Below are 21659 nucleotides of genomic sequence, written 5' to 3'. Positions count from 1 at the left end.
TAATTATTTATACAAAAGTTTTCATGGTGTGACTAAATGGCACTGCCAGGAAAGAGCTGATGGTGGTGGTGAATGGAGTTCACATCGATCTGGCACACAGCCACCAGTGGTGTTCCCAGGGCTCAGTACTGGCGCCAGTCCTGATTCATGTCTTTACCAATGACCTGGATGAGGGGATCTGCTGCCTAAGGATGATGAAAAAGGTTGATATGCTGGAGCACATCCACAGAAGGGCAGTGAAGCTAGTGAAGAGTCTGGAGACAAGAGAAGATGGCCTCAAGTTGCACCAGAAGAGATTTTTGTTGGATAATAGGAAAAAATTCTTCACTGAAAGGGTAGTCAAGCTTTGGAAGAAGCTGCCCAGGGGAGTGGTGGAGTCACCACACCTGGAGGTATTTAAAAGCCATGCAGACACAGAACTTAGAGACACAGTTTAATGGTGGAGTTGGCACTGTCAGCGGTTGGACTCGATCTTAAAGGTTCTTGCAACCTCAATGATTCTGGGATTCCAGAAACCTCCAACACCACAGCGCATTGAAATCAATGGACTACTGGCTTTTCACATTTGTTTGAACTATTTTCTTACCTTTTTTTTTTTTTTAATCATCCTTCTGGAGTTGTAAATTATAATTTTAAAACATGCTTAAGAAGGAAGGAAAAGAATGTATAAAGAGGCAGATTCCTATCTATGTGACTCATTGCCATTCAACCCATAATTTACTTCAAAACTCCTTTTATCACTCTGGGGGAAATTCAGACTTAGCAGCCATTCCTATCTTAAGGCTCAGATGTCAGAAAGCACATAAGCCAGCTGGAATGCTCGTGTGCTGCAATTCTACAATTAGTTCAGTACTGAACTACAGTCCAGAACTTAATTAAACTAAAATTCTGAATTTAATGGTAAAATCAGTGGAAAGGTTCCAATGATGTTAAAATGCACTTGTCAGCCAGAAACCGATTCTACAGTTCATGTTCTGTTGAGGGAGTCAATTCAGTTTTCAGCTGTTTGCTGCCAAATATGTGCTCATTTCTCTTTTTAAATGCTACTGCTTTTTCCTAGGTAGTTTCATCTGTTAGAGCAAAAGGCTGGGTCAAAACCACATCTTATAATAGAGGTTTCAAGAAGAACCTTGCAACTTTCTGTTGGATTTTTGAATTTACACCATATGTTTTTCTCTGTAACTATGATCAAACATAAACTTTTTTAATTATGGGGAGAATTTACTTCTTCAAATAATATAAATGCCTTCAAATAATACAAACTCAAAAGTAAACACATTTCAAACAGTATGAAATGTGTATTTTAAATTATGATATTTAAATTATAATACTCAAATTATAATAATTACAATAATTTCAACATCTTGGATGCAATAATTACATATTGGCAGTTCCACTATGGCCATCTAGATGAGCTACAAAATGTAAAGTTGTTCTTTTGCACAAATGTTTGCAGGGCAAAGTGGCTGTATCTGGAAAGCTATATATATTCTGTTCTTCTGTAAGAATCCAGGGATTGAGGGGGTTTCTGCCTTATGTGCTTAAGACAAGAAAAATAAATTTAATACAGTGCTATAGTATTAATTTTCTAATTAAAGGGTGACAAAGAATTAACAGGATTTGCCCAACAGGAATATTACACTACAGACAGAATGTTCCAAGCAATGCAGGAATACACAAAAAAAAAAAAAAACATAGCTCTGAAAACTGAGAATTTACAAAGCTCTTTAACAACATTTTATTTTTTTTGAATGAGGTTAAAAAACCTGAAATGCAGTTAAATTAACTGATTAAGATAAAATTATTTTATCCGCAGAAGTTTATTTTGATCTGTGTAATACAATTAGCGTATTCATGAAAAAGTGTATTTCTTTAAAACCTAAGAATTTAGTTCACTTCTTTAACTTTGCAGAACTGTGTTTTTTGTCAGAATTTGCATTAGACTCATTGTTATTTCTATGCAAAAATGATGACATCGCAGGAATCCGAGAAAAGTAGTTTTTTGCCCGGATATGCTTTTGTTCTATTCTGTAAATAAATGGAGCTTCATAAGTCTGAAAAAAAATTCAAATACCAGAAATACAATTAAAATATCTAAAAATATATGTGTTGCTTCATATTTAGACATTATAAACATTTCTACATATTTTAGACATTATAAATATTGACCTTTTAATAAACGAAGGCATATAATTTATTTGTGTATATATATATATACAATGAAATATTTTGTAGTTCTATAGTACTATCTTATGGGCCAGTAGTGAAAATTTTTCCTTGTGAAATATTAATCATGTTTTAAAACCAGAGTAACTTTTTTATCCATTCAAGATGAAACTTATTTATTTATTTATTTCAGGTGAGAACATTTGTACTCACATTTGAAAATTAAATAAGGCAACACTTAGCAACATTTGCAAGGTGAAGACTGTAGGGGCATTTCTTGATAAGAATCAGAGTTGTTATTCTCAACTAATCATGGCAGAAAGTATTTTGCAGCATTTCAGTCATCACTTGCACGCAGTGGTGACATTTTCCCAAATTCCTAGTTATTATTAGTAGTTTGGATGATGGAATAAATAACCAGAATATTTAATTGAAAAAACCTTTTGCTATTGCTGTAGCCATCACTTTGAATAACTGCTATTAAATAAAGTCACTATGATTAACTGCTATTAAACAAATGGCTTAAGAGGACTTTTTTGTTTTGGTGAATGAAAAACAATGATTCAACTTACAACATTCTATCTTCACCTCATTTTCTTTATTTCACACTCTTAATTTTATTTTTTTGAGGACGAAAGTTGAGTCCTCACTACAACTGATTCACATCCACATTTATTGCAAGAGCTAATGAAAATACCTCATCATTTTTATGTAGGCTTGTGTAGCTTACCTGTCCTGACTCCCCCATCCACTGAAGCCCTGGACCAAATCAAGTTAATGGCATTTCTTTGACTGTGGCATCCAGACTCATGGCATCAAACCAGAGAAGTGCTCAGTTAGGATCTCTGCCTGCCATAATGCTGGTAACAGAAATTTATGGGTGCTGAGGAGCATCACTAGATTCAGATTGTCTGAATAGCCTTCTTGACTCACAGTGAGTGAGAGGAGCCAATAAAGGGACTCCCAGCTTGAAACCGATTTTACCTGCCAAAGCTAAAGCTCTCATAAATGTTTCTGCTTGAAGACACAAACTGGGCACTCACACACAAAATATAATGGATTGCAGAATTCCTTTTGCCTTTAGAATTTCCTGATATATTTAATCCATAAAGCAAAACTTTAAAGAGAGAATTAATTTGCTCTATTTAGTTTGCTCTTAGGACTTCCAGAATGAAGAGCAATATGTAACAGTGGAAGCTCCATTTCTGATGTACATATGTCATGTTAAAAATTGAATTAAGAGCACCCAAAACAAAAGAACACGAGGCAACAATGACTGCAGATCACTACTTATATAAATCAATAACCTGGAACTGAAAGGCTTAATAAGCCATTATTAAGTGCAGGACAAAGACAACTCACAGGATTCTCCTATGCCTTACAAAACTAAATACTCTTAATATATTATGTTTAGTGGAGAGGTATTTCATAGACTACCATGTTTAGATATGGAATTTGGGGGTGGGGGGATTTGTGTGTTTTGATGATGAGTTTAACACAGTCCTAAGTGGTTTTAATTCAGAAGAGAAATTATGGTTTTATTGCTTAAATGCAAACTGTAAGGTTACATTGTAAGAACTGTAAGGTTACATTGTAAGGGATACTTAGCTGATATTTATGTAAGAAAGTAGTGGCAAATTTTATGATGACAAATAGACAAGGAACCGTTCTTCTATTTGATGAGAAATTTAGAAGACCAGAAACTAATGAGGCCAGAGCATGTGCAAGAGCACAGGCACACAATGGCCACAGTATTTATGGTTAGTCTTTAGCATGCTTTTCATCCAGCCTAGCTCTCATCTGATCTCATCTGAAGGAAGAGAGCATGCATGGCACTGCTCTCAGCAGGCAGCATGGGTGAGGCCACTCTGCTTCTTGCAGTTCAGGAGGGAGAACTGGGGCAAGACAGAGTTCAGGTACATGGAATGAGCTGGACATGCCAGATGCCTTCTGGATTACTGTCCATTCTGTTTCACAGTACAGATGCAATAATTTAAATAATCACAATGAGCCAATTTAAACATGGACAAGTGTAACAACTAAATTTGGCCCAACATAATTAATCACGGGATTCTATTAGAACATAACATGAATACTGTAAAAAATAAATCCCATTGAAATTTACCTTCTGAAGGTTACACAGCTTAAGATGTGCATCTGCCTCTTCTTTAGTGAGGAGAACAGTGTTCCATGGAGACCACTCATGTTGCTTATCCCACCTGACCATAACCAAATCATATAGGTTGCTGCAGGCACTGAGAGCTGACTGGCAGTTCCATATGTGCTCAATCAGGTACTGCATGTCTGGAAGCTGAAATAGAAAACAGGGTTAAAAAGGAAATCCTACAAGTCCTGCACCCATGTAAAAATTCAAATAAAGGTTTGGGTTAAAAAAAAAAATTCTATGCACATGTCATATGATCACTTGCTTAAAGAGCATCTTGATACACATATATACTTTTTGCATAGTTGTTGGAACATTCGATTCTTTGACCTGTCAGCAAGACTTCTTTTAGTGTACAGTTTGCAAACCACCTTTTAAAGTACACCTATGCTTCAAGAGCTTAAGGGCTCTTTATTTATGGTGTGGAACATTGCATATCACAGGAAGAAGCTGTAGCTTTTAGCCCATTTCTCAACCTGTCCACAACATACACAAAATAGAGGACATATAGTCAAAGTCACGTAGCTTACTATGAGTAGCAATGCTCTTTCCAACAGTACCTGAACTAAGAAAACAATTTTACTATCATCCTGATAATCAACTTCAGACTTCCTGAGATTTTCTAGTATAAGTCTGTACTTGAAATATGCTTCTCGTTTCCGAGCCTCATTATCAAGCTGGTAACACGAGCGACATCTGCCAATGGTGTGGGAACTTGCAGGAATGGGAAACTCAGTAGGTGCTAAGTACTTTTCGCAGCTATGACAGAAGTAAACATTTTTATAAAGCTTTAAGGGATCTTGTGGAACCTAAAAATTAAAAAAAAAAAGTTAATTTACTACAGGGTATCTTTGTATTACTTGTATGTTACTCAAACACTGTCAGGATAAGTCTTCCATATATTCATGCAAGTATTTTAATATGCAAAAGCTAAAATTATTTATTTTAAAATACCCAATAAAGTGTTGTGATTGTTCTTGGATAGGATACCAAGAGTCACTGTATTTTCTTACTGCATTTGCTAAAATCAGTTATATAAATCCGTTGATTCATTTTTAAGCTATATAAAGATCCTAAAAGTTATGTTCCAGTGCTCTTCCTGGTACTTTTATATATGCAGATTGTCAGTAATTCTGGAAAGATGACAACACAGAAAAAACAGAAAGTAAATTCTCCACATTTGATTTTTCATGTAGGATCTGCCCTTTATGGCAAAGATGAGATATGGGCATAATAATGTTTTGGCATAACAATACAAAATCATGAGGCCCACATGTCCAGAACACAAGGGAAGAAAATAGACTAAACTTGACATCGACCTCCTCATCCCTATACTCCTTCATGGGTTCTGAAAAGAATGTAATGCAGTCTGTGCAGACAGCCCGAGTCTGTAACTGGACAGTTTGAGCAGTCTGATAATCCTCAGTCTCTGCTGTGGTACATCTGCTAATAAACCTAGTGTAACATTAACTGTTAGTTGGTTCTAAATCAAACATCTGCATCTAAATCTGACAGATTCTCTACTCCTGAGATAACACTGACCACTGTATGAGGAGTGCTCTTCTGATAGATGCAAAACAGATCTTTCTACTTAGAGCAGCAACATATGATAGTGAATCATATTTTTATCTGTAATATGTAGTCAGAAAAGAAAAGCACTCACACAAAACTAACTACATCTTCTTCACACACAGTAGCAACTAATTCTGCATCAGAAGCCTGGAAGAGATTTTGCTTAGGTGTAAGCTCACTAGACACTGACATGGGCTACACTCTTCCTTTCTGGATGCACGGCATGCTGCCTCTTGACCGTAGAAAAAACACGACTCCCTCTCTCAGTACATTGGTACTGCTTTGCTATTACATTTTACTGATACCATCCCATGAGAGCTACCATTTATAACTTTCAGATGTTTTATTTCAGACACAAGAGTTCCTGGGCTCTCTCAGTGCTGCCAGCCACCAGTCAGGTGCTTATGACCATGTCTATGCCCCATGCCTCCTGACAGGACTATATAAATTTATTTGTGTGAAACCTATGTACTTGCTACATTTTACTTCCTGAGGAAGTCCTCCACAAATTCTACAGCAAAATGTAAAATAAAAAAGCTTTCAATATTTTCCATCCCCCTTCTCTTTAGTTTAGTGGCCACTATGTCAGGCTGCAAAATAAAAGTAATACCTTAAGTAACCCAGCAACTTGAGGGTTAAACTCTGGAGTTTTGATATACTGGAGAAATAATGTACAAATTCTTTTCCTCAGTCCTTCCAAGTTGCTTTCTTTCACATCTCTTGACATAAGATCAATTTCTCTGTCAATTAATGCCACTAATTCCTGTGTTAATTTACATTCATGTTCCTGGGGAGGGGGAGGGGGGGGGGGGGGGGGGGGGGGGGGAAGTGGGAGAGAGAGAAAAAGGAAACTAAACTGCACAATAATGAAGAAGCAAGCAAACAAAATCATTCAACAAGACATGAAAGCAACCTATGGAATCTATGAACATTACCATTCATACCTCTGTATGTTCATAAAATAACATGTTCACAGAAGAACTCGTTAGTCTCTCAGAGAAAAAAATCTCCCATGAAACAACTGTAGAACTACAAAAGAGAGAATGCTAACAGACTCTGTTTTAAAGGGCCTGTATACCAAAGCTGTGAGGAACTGTAAGCCTGGAAGCACTAAAAGATGCTTGGCAGAGGTACTCAACAAGTCCAAAATTTTAAGTTTTCAAAAGTCCAAAGAAATATTTCCCTAAGAAACTTCCTTTGGCTATGAGATTGGAGGTGTAATATGGATGGGTTTAAAAAAAATGACACAAGAAAACCCAAAAAATCAATCACACAAGAGGCATGGGGGACTTTGAGAGTATGCTTGGAAATTAGTCACTTCAATATTTCCAATGCTTGGCAGGAGATTCTCCAGAAAGAGAGACGTAAGAGGTGAATGAGTTCAGTGATTTCTCAGGTAAAAGAGAGTGCTAATTTACAGAAATTCACTTGTTCACTACAGCAATATGTGTTAAGATGGACAAGAGTTCATAAACCAGAAGTGCTCTCAATGCCATAGTGACTTTAGATCAAATACTGGCACTACTAAAACAATCAGCAAGATTCTTGTTTGTTTTAATAAGACCAGGAAGCAGCATTCTATTCTAGGCTGATGTCAACAGTATAATCCTAAAAGAAACCTTGAAACTCATTCTTTTTGTACATGAATAAATAAATCAAACCAATATGAAGGACTAAAAAAATGCAACCAGCTTCTAATTCATTGGAAACACTAGCAGCAACAGTGGCAGCAGGGAGTGAGAGGCAAAGAGATGAAAAAAATCAGTATTTGCTACCCATAAAACTGGTCATCCAAACCAATAGATAGATAAGGTTCTAAATGGATTTCAAAGAACTGAAAAAAAAAATGGTAGCTGCCACATATATACCTGCCACAGTTCTCATAAGGTTGATATTAACTAGGAAACAAAACTTTGTACTAAAACTGTATTATGTATTAATATACAAAGAAGTCTAAAAAAACCATGGGGTTAAAATTCTAACACAACCTGAAGACAAATATGCACACGATAAAGTGAAATATGAATTTAGAGTGTATCTGGAATGTAAATTACACTCACACACCACATGAGGGTACATGAGGGTCTCTAGCTCACCATCATGCCACTTGTCTGCCAGCAGCAGCACTGCTAATGTGTCAACATAATTAAGTGACAGCACCTTTGGAAAGTACAGCTTCAAACTAAATAGAAATAGAAAGCTAAACCTTACCTTCACTGTCCATTTGAGTGTTAACAGCACAGAAGTTCTCTCATCTTTTGGGATGTCCTTTATGTTAATACTGTGGTAGATTTCAAGTAGTTCTTTGCCACGGAGCGAGTTCTGTGTATCCATTTCAGTGATTTTTCCATCAAATGCTTTCCACCTTCTAGGTTGTGCACACTTCAGAAACAATTTGTAGAACTCTGAGCTATTAAAATCTGACCACCAGCTGAACAATTGCATTATGTTACATCAAGTTTTATCAGAGCAAATAGGGACTTAATGTCAATGCCTGACTAATGCAAAAGGCTAATTCTATTGCTGATATTGATACAGCACCTCTTCCACCAAAGAAAGCATTCAGTTGCACACTTTATTTAAAGCTGCAGGTCATGACAATTTCGACTTACAGGATATTAAAAGCAAATAATATTCTCCTACAGGGACACGCTCTACTTCTTTAAAGTGAATTTACTGACAGTAGTGTTAGAATACATTTGCTCTGTATTTCAGTTTTGCAGTCATAAATCCCATCAAACTATCAGTAAAAATCAATAGGTCTGTTGACTGTGTAAAGATTGAAAATTTAAGACCTTAAAGCCTACTGCAGTAAAAAATATCTCCAGGGAACTGTTCTATTTATACTAGTTGCAGAGAAGGACAGAAGGAATACAGTTTGTTAGAGCTAGGGCAAGGTATGTGTTTACAGTTTACCAGACACTTCACCTAGCTTCTTCTTTGCTACCTTAACCACATGCTGTATGCCTTATGCTTCAATTATCTCTTTGCACATCTTTAACTTTTATAGATAGTAAGAAGTTCCATGATGTCATCTGCCCCACAAGGTCTGAAAAGTACAACCATTTTCTTCTTTCCAGAAGATTGGTTTTGATTACAAATCACACTGTTACCTAAGGAGACAGGCATCCAATTCCAATAGAAAAAGAATTTTCAAAAGTCTCTCTCATCATTACTTAACTCCATTTCCTTTTCTTAATGGGGAGAGGTACGTGAAATCTCTTTCTATGTATCAATTATTCTCTTTCACTATATTTGGAATTTGTGTTCACTAGCACTCATGAACTTCACCTTGCAGTCTCAGTGTGACCTAACAACAGGAACACTTCATGCAGTATTCACATACCTAGTAGTTTTCTGCACATAACCCCAGCGTTGACACAATCATTATTTTGATGAAATAGACTTGATATGGTGACAAGTAATAAAAATATCAAGAATATTAGACAGCTAGAAGAGATATTAGTTATCACCACAATCAATTTCCTCACTTTTAAATAAATAGTTAGGTAAGGAAAAGAATGACAAAATAATTTTAAAAAGGTTTTAACATCTAATTAATGACACTTAATTACACTTAATTATCCGTGGGGGTAGAAATCTAATTAAAGGAGATATTGTTAACCAGGGGTCACATTTCAGAGCCAAAACTAAGAAATACAATAGCAAAACCAGACATTAGCTAAAAAAAAACTCCAAAACAATCAACTCTTAATTACTTGGTGAAATCTTTGAATTTCTGCAAAACTTGAGCAAGGCAATTTTTCTCTGTCATAGATAGGGAGCATTCTATTGTATGTTCATTTTGTTTCACTATCTTTGTACAATACCAGAAATTCTTTTCAAAAAACCCAAAACAAAAGCAAAACCCCACACTTTGCAAACAATGTAATTCAAACCAACTTAGAAGGTCTATCATGCTGACAATCCTTTGTATGTTAGACAAATCACTGTTTTCCATATAGTAGTTAATTCAGTACCCTCATTTGATCCTCTTTCAAGGAAATCACTTACAATAACAGATACAGATCATTTGCTAATGCTAGAAAGAATCAATGGCCAGAGTAGACCCTAAGAAATAGTCAGTAAAATTAGATTTTTCTGATAATTTGCAAACCCAATATGCGCAAGTCGTCTTGGTACCCTGTTCTGCAAATGACTCAACACAGACCAATTCTGTTATTATAATTCATTCTTCAAAAATAAATCTGTAACATCTGTATTTTTTCTTACTACCTTATCATAGCTGGGTATTACGTTAAAAAAAAATACAGCTTTTCACTGAAAAAAGAAGGAATCACAAGTTCCCTGATTTCAGGACTATTTTTCTGTACTCCAGACTGACAGGAGAAAAACTAAAACTTTGAGATCTTCTGCCAGCTTTCTCTTGTCTTTTGGTCTGCTGGCAGTGCTGTGGAATTTACAATAATCCTGTTATCTGTATTACTACAACGACACTCTGCTGCCAATGCATGAAAGCAGAAAAAGCACCTGAGGAGAGAAACACACCACCACAGACAGAGAGAAAAAGGTAAATATAATTTTAAAAAAATCCATAAGATGTGTGCAGAAATAGTACAAAGCATGAAAGGTATGAGCTGAGTAACAGTTAATAGTTACACAAATTTCTTTAAGTCAATATGACTGCTGTATAAAAGCTTAATCAAATACTTCCTCTCCAAAGTACAAATGCTGAAGAAGAACAAGTTCAGCATAAAAAACTCCCTAGAACACAGGGCACACACAACCAATAGCGATCTTCATAAGAGCACACATGCCTGTGGAGGTACATGCTTAAAGTAGCAAAGAAGGGAACAAAGGTTTCCATGGAGAAGCAACTTTCATGCCACATTGGCTATTGCAGCTTGCAGTCTTCAGATGTGAAAGATATTATTGCAGCTTTAACTGGCAAGTGTCCAGAACAACATTACCAGCTCCAAGTTCAAGAAAAAAACAAATAATCCCTAACCAAACACTCAAAAATAAATTTCATACTGGAACTTAAAGTGCTTAACTTGCGCTGTTACAATCATAGCAAACCATCCATCTAATTTTGAGATTTACAAAATTGTATTTATCTTTTTTAAAAATGCAAAAATTGTTACTTTTTCTCCCTTTGAGTTAGAACTATCTATGTCAACAGTTTAGAGCAACACTCAAAATCCTACAGCTGACATGACAAAAAAAATGAAACGTTGCACTAGTTCAGAAGCTCAATAAATTTTAAAACTAAAAATATTACAGTCCCTTTAATGAAAAACATAATTTATACATTTAAAGTAGGAATAAATAAATTATCAGTAACTGCTTCAGGAAAAGCAGTCTTTCCACTAGTGTTTTCACTGTTTGGAAAGACAAAATATCGGTTGTCTCTGATGTGTCTCCTGATTCTCCAAACGTCAACTGTCACTGAGAGTTCTTGTGCTGAAGAACGTTTTGCTTCTGATTCTAGATGTAAGAAAACTGTACAGCTTGTCAGAACATGTGCTGGAAGCAATCTGTACAGGTAGGACACTGGAAATCAGTCCTTGTGGGAAAAGTAACGACAGAGTCAGTTAAAAGAGAAATATATTTGCTTTGACTGTTTCAGCTTCTTTTTCTTAGAAGGTAACAGAACACATTGTAAGCAGTAGAAGCAAACATTAAACACAGAAATGATTCAAGGCTCTGAAAATATTCCTAATTATTTGGTTTTCTGTTGTTTTTTTTCATCCTTGAAAGCAGTAAGACAGAAAACAGTCATAGCACAGCAATAAATGTGGTAACAGATAAGCAACTTGTTCATAATGAGAAATGCAATACATTTTATCAAATCACATTTAGAGTACAGTTCCCCTGCATCAGTAATAAAAAGAATGAAAAAAGTCTCTTTTAGACAAAACCACCATTTTTACTTTTGAGCACTCAATAATCAAAATTTTAAAATAATAATAATAATAAAAAAATTAGAACGCTAAAAACCATTTCTGTTGCAGTATTTCTTTTCATAATCATGTCACATACTTTGAAAAGAAACTATTACTTTTTTCAATGGCTGGACATCTACCTCAAAGGACAAGTGTGTTTTTTGTATTTTACATTACGATACCACAGAATTTAATGCCATTCTAAATCATCTTTGTGAATGAAGGAATTCTCATATTTTTATGTAAAGACTGAAGAATACTTACCTTAAATATCATCCCTGAGATTATACAAGAATGAAATCTCAAGTTAAAATTCTAATGAAAATAAAGTCAGTGATTTAATAACTGAATTCAACATCAGATTCAAACTCTTCTTTATACAGGGAAACAGAATAAATGCTTTCTTTAAAGACAGACATATGATGACCAGAGGCCTACACTCATTTGAGAAATTAATGACAAATTTACTTCCTGAAGAATAACATATTTATTTTATTATAATTAATTACAAGTATTGTTTATTTTTATTATAGTTAACAGCCTTAATGATGCACTGTTCAACCTTCAACTGGTCTGACAGCTACGAAATTCTCAGATTGGAAAAAAGAAATTCACTGAATTGTATTGACATGAACAACCACAAAATTTGGATATTTGCAACATTAGCATTCACATGATTAACCGTTAAAAACTACAAAAGGCACTTTTTGTACTTTGCAGGTGAATTTTCTGTTCCTGTACTTTGATATTCTTTATGATCAGCATAATTACTGACCTGATTCAGAAAGTGCAGTATTGCTTTTTGTTGATTCTCCATATTGGCATTTAGTTTGTGCATCCCAATGCAAGCAATGAGCTCTGTCTCCTCTTCCAGCAGTGCACAAAGTGCTGCCTTTCTTTTAGCTCCAGTTAGAGTTCTGTTAATTCGCTCAGTCTCCTCCTGCATCCATACTGCAGATACAAATATTTGGGGTGGTTTTTACAAAATGCTTTCCAGCAAGACTTCTGCTTTCATATTTAAGAAACAACATAATTGACTTTTCTTTCAATATTCACTAAAACCCAGTTTCCATTTTAGGGAATTGATGGTTATAGCTATTTTCAATACATGCAAGATGGCCTAGAAATGAATGTGAATTATACAGATGTTCTGTGAGAGTATGTGTGTACATCAACTCCAGACTGCCAATTTGTACTCAAAACTCAAGGGTGAGTAGGAGAAAAAGAATCTGTAAGTGAGAAAAAGAATATAGCTCCTGTGGAAATGGCTGCATCTTACTGTGGTACCACTAGTACTCAGTGCTGAGAATATTACTGCTTCTCCCTGCACAAATGAGTAAAATCTAAAGAAGCTTGAAGTCCTCCAAAACCAAGATAAAACCTGACTGACAGTCACATTTAGCACATCAGGGTTTACACTGGATATTGCAGTGGTATCACCTTTTGCCATCCAAGGAAGATGAGAGCACATTAATAACTCAACAGTCATTGCTTTACTCTCCCTTTCCTTTTCTAAAACATAGCCCTACAGGTGGGTCAAAGTGTCCACAGAAGAAGCCACAGGATGGTCATGACAGCAGCACATGGAGAAGTCCATGCTGTATAAGAATCTGACCCCCTGACACTTTTGCTGCCAATATAGAGACTACATAGCTTTAGAGATATCAGCCCATAAAATCAAACTGTGTTTACTGCCTTCGCATATCCTGTAACAACTCCTGGCTTCTCCGAAGAGTCTGATCCAGTTCAAATACCTCTAGAGTTTTGTAGAGAATTTTATAAGATGCAAAACTTCAACATTCCTGAAGAATATCTCAAAGTGTTGTTATCATCCCAGAACAGTTATGGAAAAGCAAAACCCAGCATAAAAGAAAACCATTCAATATGTGATGCACTGAAAAAGCCTGTAACATCCTGGATCAGGTAAGATTAGAGGCAGGAGGAGGGAAAGGAGGAAGACTTATTTTCTGCCTGTGGCTTCTTATCTACAATACCTTATGTTTTCCATTTTAAAATATTTCAATTCATTTCCTTAAGGCTCTCCAAGCTGTAATATGACAGCTGTCTGACAAGTTCTGAGAACCCAAAGATATATATTTTAAATAAAGCCAATTCAGCAAACAACAGCATTATATAGAATTATTTACATGAAGCTTTATTATTCCTGAAGGGGGCAGCAACTTCTAAGGTGGAGCTAATAAATACAGTAAGCAATTTTATACTTTCAGAAATGCAGAAGCTGTTGCTCACCATTGATACTCACCTCTTGATTCCCCATTTACCTGCAGCCAAATTAAAACACTCCTCTTAGATTATCTGTTCTGCAGATAATCTGTCTGCAGAGATTTTACTCATTACAATTTTTATTCCAGTGTTTATAAAGTAAAATAGTTCATACTTTTCAAATAAATAATAAATGCCTATGCAGATATGCTGAATATATAGATAGACCTCATTTGCACCATAGTCAACAGGCAAGTTTTTGTACCACCAGGATTTGCTTGTACTGGCTGACCCTGTAATAGCAACCCTGTTGTGATTGCAGCTATAACCTTCACAGATCCCTGGAGGACAATAGTCTCATTCTATTACTGTCACAATGATTTAGCTTGTGTAAATTGTTGGCACTATAATAATGCAAAATTGTTTCAGATGCAGGTAGGAAAAAAACCCCAAGTTCCTAGAATCATTAAACTCTATTAAAATTAAGAGCATGACTGCAAATCTCCATGTAGAGAAGCAACTAGTCAACACCAGCTAACAAAAACTAAACAGTGAGATTGATACCAGACCATTATTTTTAACAAAATAGTAAAAAAAAAAATTCAAATACTGGAATTTGTTCTGTTCTGAAGTGGTACATGTTTTTTTCAGGTTGATTAGATATGAAATTCCTGAAAATGCTTGGCTGAAACTTTTATTATTTTTGAATCCAAAGTCATTCAATTAAGCAAGAAACACTTGCAAAACAGTAAGTTTCAAATCTAAAAATATAATGAAGATCAGCACTCTTCCATAACTTCAACTGAACTTGGTTGTTTCTACTGCAAGTAAGACTTTTCACACTTTAAAACAAGAAAAAAAAAAAAAAAAAGTGGATCATACATCTGATAGCACACTAGTCTGGAAGCAACTTCCCGAATAAAATACTGCAGAAAATCAGATGCAAAATAGTAAGACTTCTCATAAGTGGCATGGAAAAAGGTATTATTTTTGTACATTGGCTTTTGAGTACTTAGTCAGATAGAACTTGGAAAGGGCTTAACTCTTGGGAAGTGAAAAGCAAACTATCTACGAAGAAAAAGGGGGGGGGCAGACAACCTCAAGAAAACCACAAATTTCATGAAGATACCAGTCCAATAACTGCAAAGCTCAAGACAAGCAATAATTTTTACATTTGTCACGAACAGTGATATTTATAAATCATTTATTAATTCAGACAAAGCCATTTGTTCATTGCCACACAAAGTATGACAGCATTAAAAGATTAGTGTATAACTTGGGAATTTTTGAATCGTGATCCTGAACTCTATGAATAACACATGCCACCAAATTTATGCTCAGTTTACCACTGAAGAAAGAGCTGAGATGGCTTAAGGTAGGGCAGGTGGCTTTGCAATGAAGTAGGTCATCTGTTAGATCAGCTCTACTACAGGGACAACAATACCCAAACTGGCAAAGAGCTAGACCATAAAGCACTCTAGCTGAGATAACATCAGAATTGTTACAAGACACAGTACAATCCTCTGGCTTTAAAAGAGACATTGTAAAAAACCAAAATTTGTCTTGCTGTTTATATGCTGGTACAAGTACACAGCTTTTGACTGTTTTTATTTTTACAAAGGACATACTCTTAAGTTTTTTGTTCTATTTGCACCATTAGATTCTTGTAAGGTTTTATGTTAATTATCTGCAGAATTCACATTATTTTTCTGGAAAAGTTTAGAGGTGCTTGCCTGTATTAAACATCATCTACTCCAAGAACAGGAAATGTATGACTTTCAGAATGTCCTGCAGAACTCCTAAGAGATTTTTAAAATTTTGACAACACAGTTTTGTGAAACATGGAATGAACTAGAAAGGAGAAAAAGCATCAGTAGAGGACAACTAAGACAAGAGGAATAACTTCTGTCATATGTTGTAAAATTCTGTACAAAAATTTTTCAGTACCTTAAATGTAGAGTGAAAGATAAAAGCAACTCTGATCTAAAAAAACACCCTTTTGTTCTTCTAGCTGACCTTAACTTTAGACATAAATAAAAAATGTTAATAAAACTGCCAAAGAGCACTATTCTATAAGCCAGTTATTTCTAAAAAAGATGTACTGGTTTTGGCTACAATAGAGTTAAATTTTAGTCACAGCAGCTTGTAAGGCACTGGATGTTGATAAGACAGGGACGTTTAGTTCTTGCCGAGCAGTGCTTCCAGAGCATCAAGGACTTCTTTCTGTTTCTAGTAATATATAAAAGTAAAATAATTCCTTTAAAATAAAAAAAAAAAAATCCACTGTAAAGCAGAAAAAAAAATCGTGGAAGTATCTATAAATATATGTAAAACCCTAAGTTTGTTTTAAACAAACTGTATTATTTTGTTCCTTTAAGGATATCCCTTTAAGAAAACTTACATTCCAAGTCATGATACAGTAGCTCAAAGTCTTCTTTTGTTTTAGGGTTCAGTTTTTTCTCATACTCCCTCCTCAATTTTTCTTCTTTCTCCCATTTTTTCTGTAATTCTTCTTGTGCCTCCCGTGCCAGCCTTAACCTCTTTTGTTCCTTCAGATTTTGTAATAAATTTACAGCATGCCAACGACGGAAATATTTCTGTAATACTATTACCTATATGTGATACAATACCAAAGAGTCATGAATTTAAAACAAAACAACATAGTATTTTGAAGTGTAGTATTATTTCTTAACTGTTCTTTTCTCCAGCTCCCTAACTACATTTTCTAAGATTTGTCTTGTACTGAAACTAATTTAAATGTTACAAAATCAGTACTATTAATTTAAGCACTAGTACGATTACTCTATTAGGTAACTGCAGGAATTTAGCCAGTGAGTACAGTGGATAAAATAGGTTCAAATAATCAAATCAAAATATAAACTACATTTAAATATCCATTTTTCTTTTTCAAATCTCCCCTTAAAAAATGCATTTTGCCATGTAGTGTTTTTATTCTTTTCCTTATCTTACTGCCAATTTACAGAGTAGAAATGTAGACACATTTGCAAGATTTCTTTTAAATTTCCAGTTACAAAAATCAACACATAGACACAAAATCAAAAGCATTTTATTTGTGAACAAATAATAAAAGTGAAATTACTAATGCTGTTATGACAGAAATTAAAAAAGAAAATTAAATCATCGACCTTCTCAAGCTGTAGCTATTGAGGACTGGGGAAATAATAATAATATGTTAAGGGAGGATACTGCACAAGTCTCACCTTCTGCTGGTTGTGTTAGCACTTGCACTACAAACAGTTCATGCCATGAGGTACCAAGCATTGCTCAGCATCAAAAGCTATCAAGCACAAAATCATACTAATACAGTCACACTGTCTCTGGTAATATCTTAATCTAAAACTTCTCTTGAATATATCTTCAAACAGTATTTCAGTATGGACCTATACTGCACTGGGCAAATCCATCAATGAACCAACACCAAGATGACATCTCTCTACTGTGCATTATCAATGAGCTATAGATACTTTACAGATTCCCATAAGTGTCACTAAAGACCACAGTAAAACATATTGGTAGTCCTGAGGAAACTACTCCCTACTTGGGTTCCACTTCTACAAGATGCTCATTGCCATCAGCTAAAGCTGACTGACTTAAGAAGTTCTTACAAGAAAACTTCTGCCCAGAAAACTTCAAAGATCTTGCCAACCGTGTCAGTACAATAACCAATAGAATATTCTGCTTAGACACTTGAGGAATCAACTGTTTCTCCATTGAGTTGGATTGAGACTGTATATTTTCAGTAATTAAATTAATAACTAAAGCATTTGCAAAGAAGTGCCTCATCTAACACAATTTAGGGCAGACTTGAGTTAGATGTGCAGTCACAGAATACATGGTTTCCAAAAAGCAGAGTGGAAGGCCTAAATGGCATCCTCTGCACAATGAATATGCAGAATCTGTAAACTGAATTGCCTCCATGAGGCAACTCAGTGCACCAGAAAAGCCCACAGACCCACTGCCTGTGTTTGAACAGCCCATTTCTACTTTAGTGTCAAAGCAGGGAGCTTGAACAGAATCCAAAATGGATCAGTTTGCCCAAGGTAACCTACTAAGTCTGATAAAAAAACTCCAACCAAACAGACAAAGAACAATAGATTGTTCTCAAATAGATTGTTCTCAAAACTCAAAAGCTTGAATGCAGATCTCCTAAATCCTAACCCAATACTCCACTTATTTCAGGCCATACATTAAGCATGCAGCTTAGGTTCTTCCAAAGAGATCATGAGAATGTTGGAAGGACAAGCCTGTTTTAATCCTTAATGTTCTACACGGAAACTTAACTGTCACTGTGAGACAGAAAACAATAATTTCAGAATTCTTAATATTTAAGAGATTGCAAGGTATCAAATGTCACTAAAACCCCAGAGCAAACAGGCACTTCCCCTGTATCTGAAAGATTACAAAAGATGAGCATAAGAAGACATTTTACAGTTCACTTTTAAAGTCAGTCTTTGAACACTCTGAACACTCATTAAATATTCAGATAACCTTCACAATTCATTATTTTACAGATAAGGACTTACTGCTTCAAGTCTACGTTTATGGTATTCCTCTGCTGTAAAATACTTTCCAGGAGTTATTAATTTGTCAGTCGTGTTTGACACATAAAGGCCAATTTTAGTCATCTGTGTCGATGTTGTATTTCTTGTTTGTTGTCGTGTATTTTTTTCCACGGCCGTCTGGGGAAAAAATACATGTCAGCTTAGAAGAAAATACACTGAAATTTTTTTTCTCATTACAGTAAGTGTCAAAATTAGGTATTTGCAGTAAAAATTACAAGAATAATTATATTTTTCTACTAAATACTTTCAATTGCACATTTATCTCAGATTTACTTCCTCTTTCCTCTCAGAAATAGTGTCAGCATTCTATTCCATTTGGCAAAAACAACATTCTAAAAGGACATTACAAAGCCTTTACCTGTGTTTCCCTACAAAATAACTGAATTCCTTTGTCAGGTCGTTTTTTGGGTTTTGTTTGTGATCCTGCATTATGAAATTCCACTCCTGTTGACACGTTCCTAAATCCACCCAGAAAAGGTTTATTATAGGTAGATCTTTCAACTTTTACAACTACTTCTTGAAATGAATTTGTACCTGTTAAAATGGAAGTTCCAAAATATAGATATTGCTTCTTTCAGTAACACATCTAGATTAGACCATAATTACATATGTATCGACAAAGGTGCAAAAGCAGCATTTACCTGTTTGCACTCTGACAGTTATGACATCAGGCATGTGGTAATCCTGTGGAATGACTTCTCCAGAGAAACGTTCCTGATTTTCAGACTGGACAATTTCATCAAAATTAGGCCCAGTCTTGCTAGATGTTTCATTATCCTCAATCATGCTTGCTAAAAATAAAACCAAAATTCATTCCTGAGAAGCTTCTCAAAACAAACAAATATCTCTTTCAACTTTACCCCAGGATGATTTTATTGTAACACTGCAACACAGCATAATCACAGTTTTTTTCAGCTAAATGACAGTCACACACCATTTGAAAGCTGAAATAGTATTATCTTACAATTTCAAAGGTGGTATCTAATGTAATAATGTCACCACATAAAGATATTCCTAGCCAGGTACTCAGAATGAGAGCAGATTTCCTCAGCCAAGAGGAAAGTAGTCAGGAAGTCCATACTAGGAATTGTTATTCACTGTGCTCAGGTGCTGAACAGGATATGCTCTGTTCTGCTCTGAAGAACCAAGAAAATGGGGTCCTGTGCTGGGAAGAGGAAGTGACTGAAGACACCCAGAACAATGAAGAACAGGTGTAGGAAATGATGGAGCATTTGGGAGACTGCAGGAGAAAGACAAGGATAAAGAAGGGTGGCAGGCAAGTTACAGAGGAATCTAAGAAAGGTAAAATAGTAAGGTCATTTCTGTAATGCTGGCTAAACTGCTAATTTAAATGCACATACAAAATATGTATACCTATGCATATACATTTCTGGAAATAAGGATCATTCTATAAAATGCCATCTAGAAATGACTACTACAGTTTGAGATAAAGAATACATTCCTTACCTTTGGAGCATGTGTCATATGAGAATTTAAAAGGTTACTGCAGGACCAAATCTCAGCAAGCATAAACAGAATGAGGGTGTGCGGGGGTGCAAGAAGCTATAACCAAGTTGAAGAAAAAAATATCTCTTTAAACCATTAATACCCAACATTTTAACAACTTCTTTACCCATCTCTGTCCCATTTGCTGTACTCTCTGGTAGCACTGAATTTTGAGAAGGAGACTGCTGGTCCCAGCCCTCCTCTGACTGTGCAGTACCTGCAGCTTCCGGAAGCAGAGGCTTCTCTGCTGGGTCCCCAGCCTCTCCGACCGCTTTTCCTTGAGAGGATGCAGGTGATTGCTCTGCACCTGATCCTTCTGATGTAACAACTTCAAAGCCATCTGATGCATCTTCCATTTCCTAAAGCATCAGTTGCATGCTTTTAACCTTTCTGCAAGAATAATCACAGGATCTGTTATAAATTGCATACTGGCACATTTCTACTACCAGAATTATGGGTAACTTACTGTCCTGAGAAGCTTTTCCTGCATCTGTTCTCAAAAGGCCTATTGAGAACAGCATGAGGTCTTTGCTTCCACCAAACACTTGTGGCTGGTGTTTACCAAAAGTAACACTCAAGGCAGGCAGCCGGCACAGTTCTTTGTACCTCTCGTTCTCTGCCTACAGAACAAGATGGTCCAAGGGGTCACTACCCAGAGACAGCAAACCTTTACGGTTTTCCGAGTTGCCACAGAAATGATAGGGGCTGGAAGAGTCCTAAGCCCATACTCCTCAACAAAGGACCACAACCAACCCGCAGGATCCGGGACGCAGCTCCCGGCGGGAGCCCGGGGATGCCAAATTGCTAGGGCGGGCGGGCCCCTGGCACAGCGCGCACCGGGACCGGGGGTGCGGCTGCCGCTCGGGGCACGGCTGGGACCCCCGCACCCTCCCGCCCCGTCCCCGTCCCTGTCCCTGCCCCGCGGCACCTCCCGGCCCGGCGGCGCTCCGGACGGGCGCTGCTCGCCCCGGCGGCGGCGCGGTAGCCACGGCAACCGGGCCGGGCGCCCGGGGAGCAGGAGCGTGCGCACTGGGGAGCGGGGCCGGGCCGGGCGGAGCGAAAATGTGCCGGGGATCAGAAGGGTCGGGAAGTGAGGAAAGGGAAGCGGTGCGAAAGGCCGAGCAAGTGCCGCCGTGGTTCCCTGCAGCCCACAGCACCTGCACGGACCCGAGCTGGCGGCCTGGAGCGGCCCCAGTGCTGGCACACCCGCAGGGGCCGTGCCCACGCTGTGACCCTGAGCAGAGGCATGTCAGCTCGTACCAGCCCACAGCGGCACTAATGTATGAAAACACCGTTTTTCCTTATATCCTTCTGCTGTGGATAATGGCAGAAGTTGCACTAAACCTCCAGAAGTGTTGGATATCGAGAAAGGGCGTTGTGTGTGAGTGTCGGCAGCCTTCGTGCCACACACGGTCACTTCCGAGCTGTGTGGCAGTGCCTCCCCACGACATGTTAGGTTGTGCCCAATCGTGCTGCTCTCCCTGGAGGGTCCGTGGCGTGAGGACTGAGGCTGTTAACTGGAAATTAAACACTTGCAAA

General features: G+C 36.8%; 1 protein-coding gene across 1 annotated transcript; it reads right to left on the bottom strand.

The window, feature by feature from the left end:
* Nucleotides 1-1737: 1737 nt before the first annotated feature.
* IQUB (IQ motif and ubiquitin domain containing) lies at nucleotides 1738-20501 on the bottom strand. The gene is made up of 11 exons (XM_041405394.1): nucleotides 20248-20501; nucleotides 19256-19405; nucleotides 18973-19148; nucleotides 18576-18731; nucleotides 16433-16643; nucleotides 12584-12759; nucleotides 8114-8284; nucleotides 6513-6689; nucleotides 4891-5139; nucleotides 4292-4477; nucleotides 1738-2054 (listed from the first exon to the last, which is right to left on the bottom strand). The coding sequence occupies exons 1-11, from the start codon at nucleotides 20474-20476 to the stop codon at nucleotides 1893-1895; spliced, it is 2043 nt and encodes a 680-aa protein (XP_041261328.1). The 5' UTR covers nucleotides 20477-20501; the 3' UTR covers nucleotides 1738-1892.
* Between the last annotated feature and the right edge of the window lie 1158 nt (nucleotides 20502-21659).

Source organism: Onychostruthus taczanowskii, unplaced genomic scaffold, assembly GCF_017590055.1.
Source record: "Onychostruthus taczanowskii isolate IOZ18803 unplaced genomic scaffold, ASM1759005v1 scaffold23, whole genome shotgun sequence".
Classification (NCBI taxonomy): Eukaryota; Metazoa; Chordata; class Aves; order Passeriformes; family Passeridae; genus Onychostruthus; species Onychostruthus taczanowskii.
Note: the sequence above shows the minus strand (reverse complement) of the source record. Positions and strands in the feature narration are given on the sequence as shown.

Excerpts from the sequence above, each read along its gene's own strand:
- IQUB (XM_041405394.1), bottom strand. The coding sequence starts at position 20,476 with ATGGAAGATGCATCAGATGGCTTTGAAGTTGTTACATCAGAAGGATCA. Across the intron at positions 18,732-18,972 it reads TATTTTGTAGGGAAACACAG|ACGGCCGTGGAAAAAAATAC; the intron begins GTAAAGGCTTTG and ends TTTTTTCCCCAG. Across the intron at positions 16,644-18,575 it reads ATAAACGTAGACTTGAAGCA|GTAATAGTATTACAGAAATA; the intron begins GTAAGTCCTTAT and ends TATCACATATAG.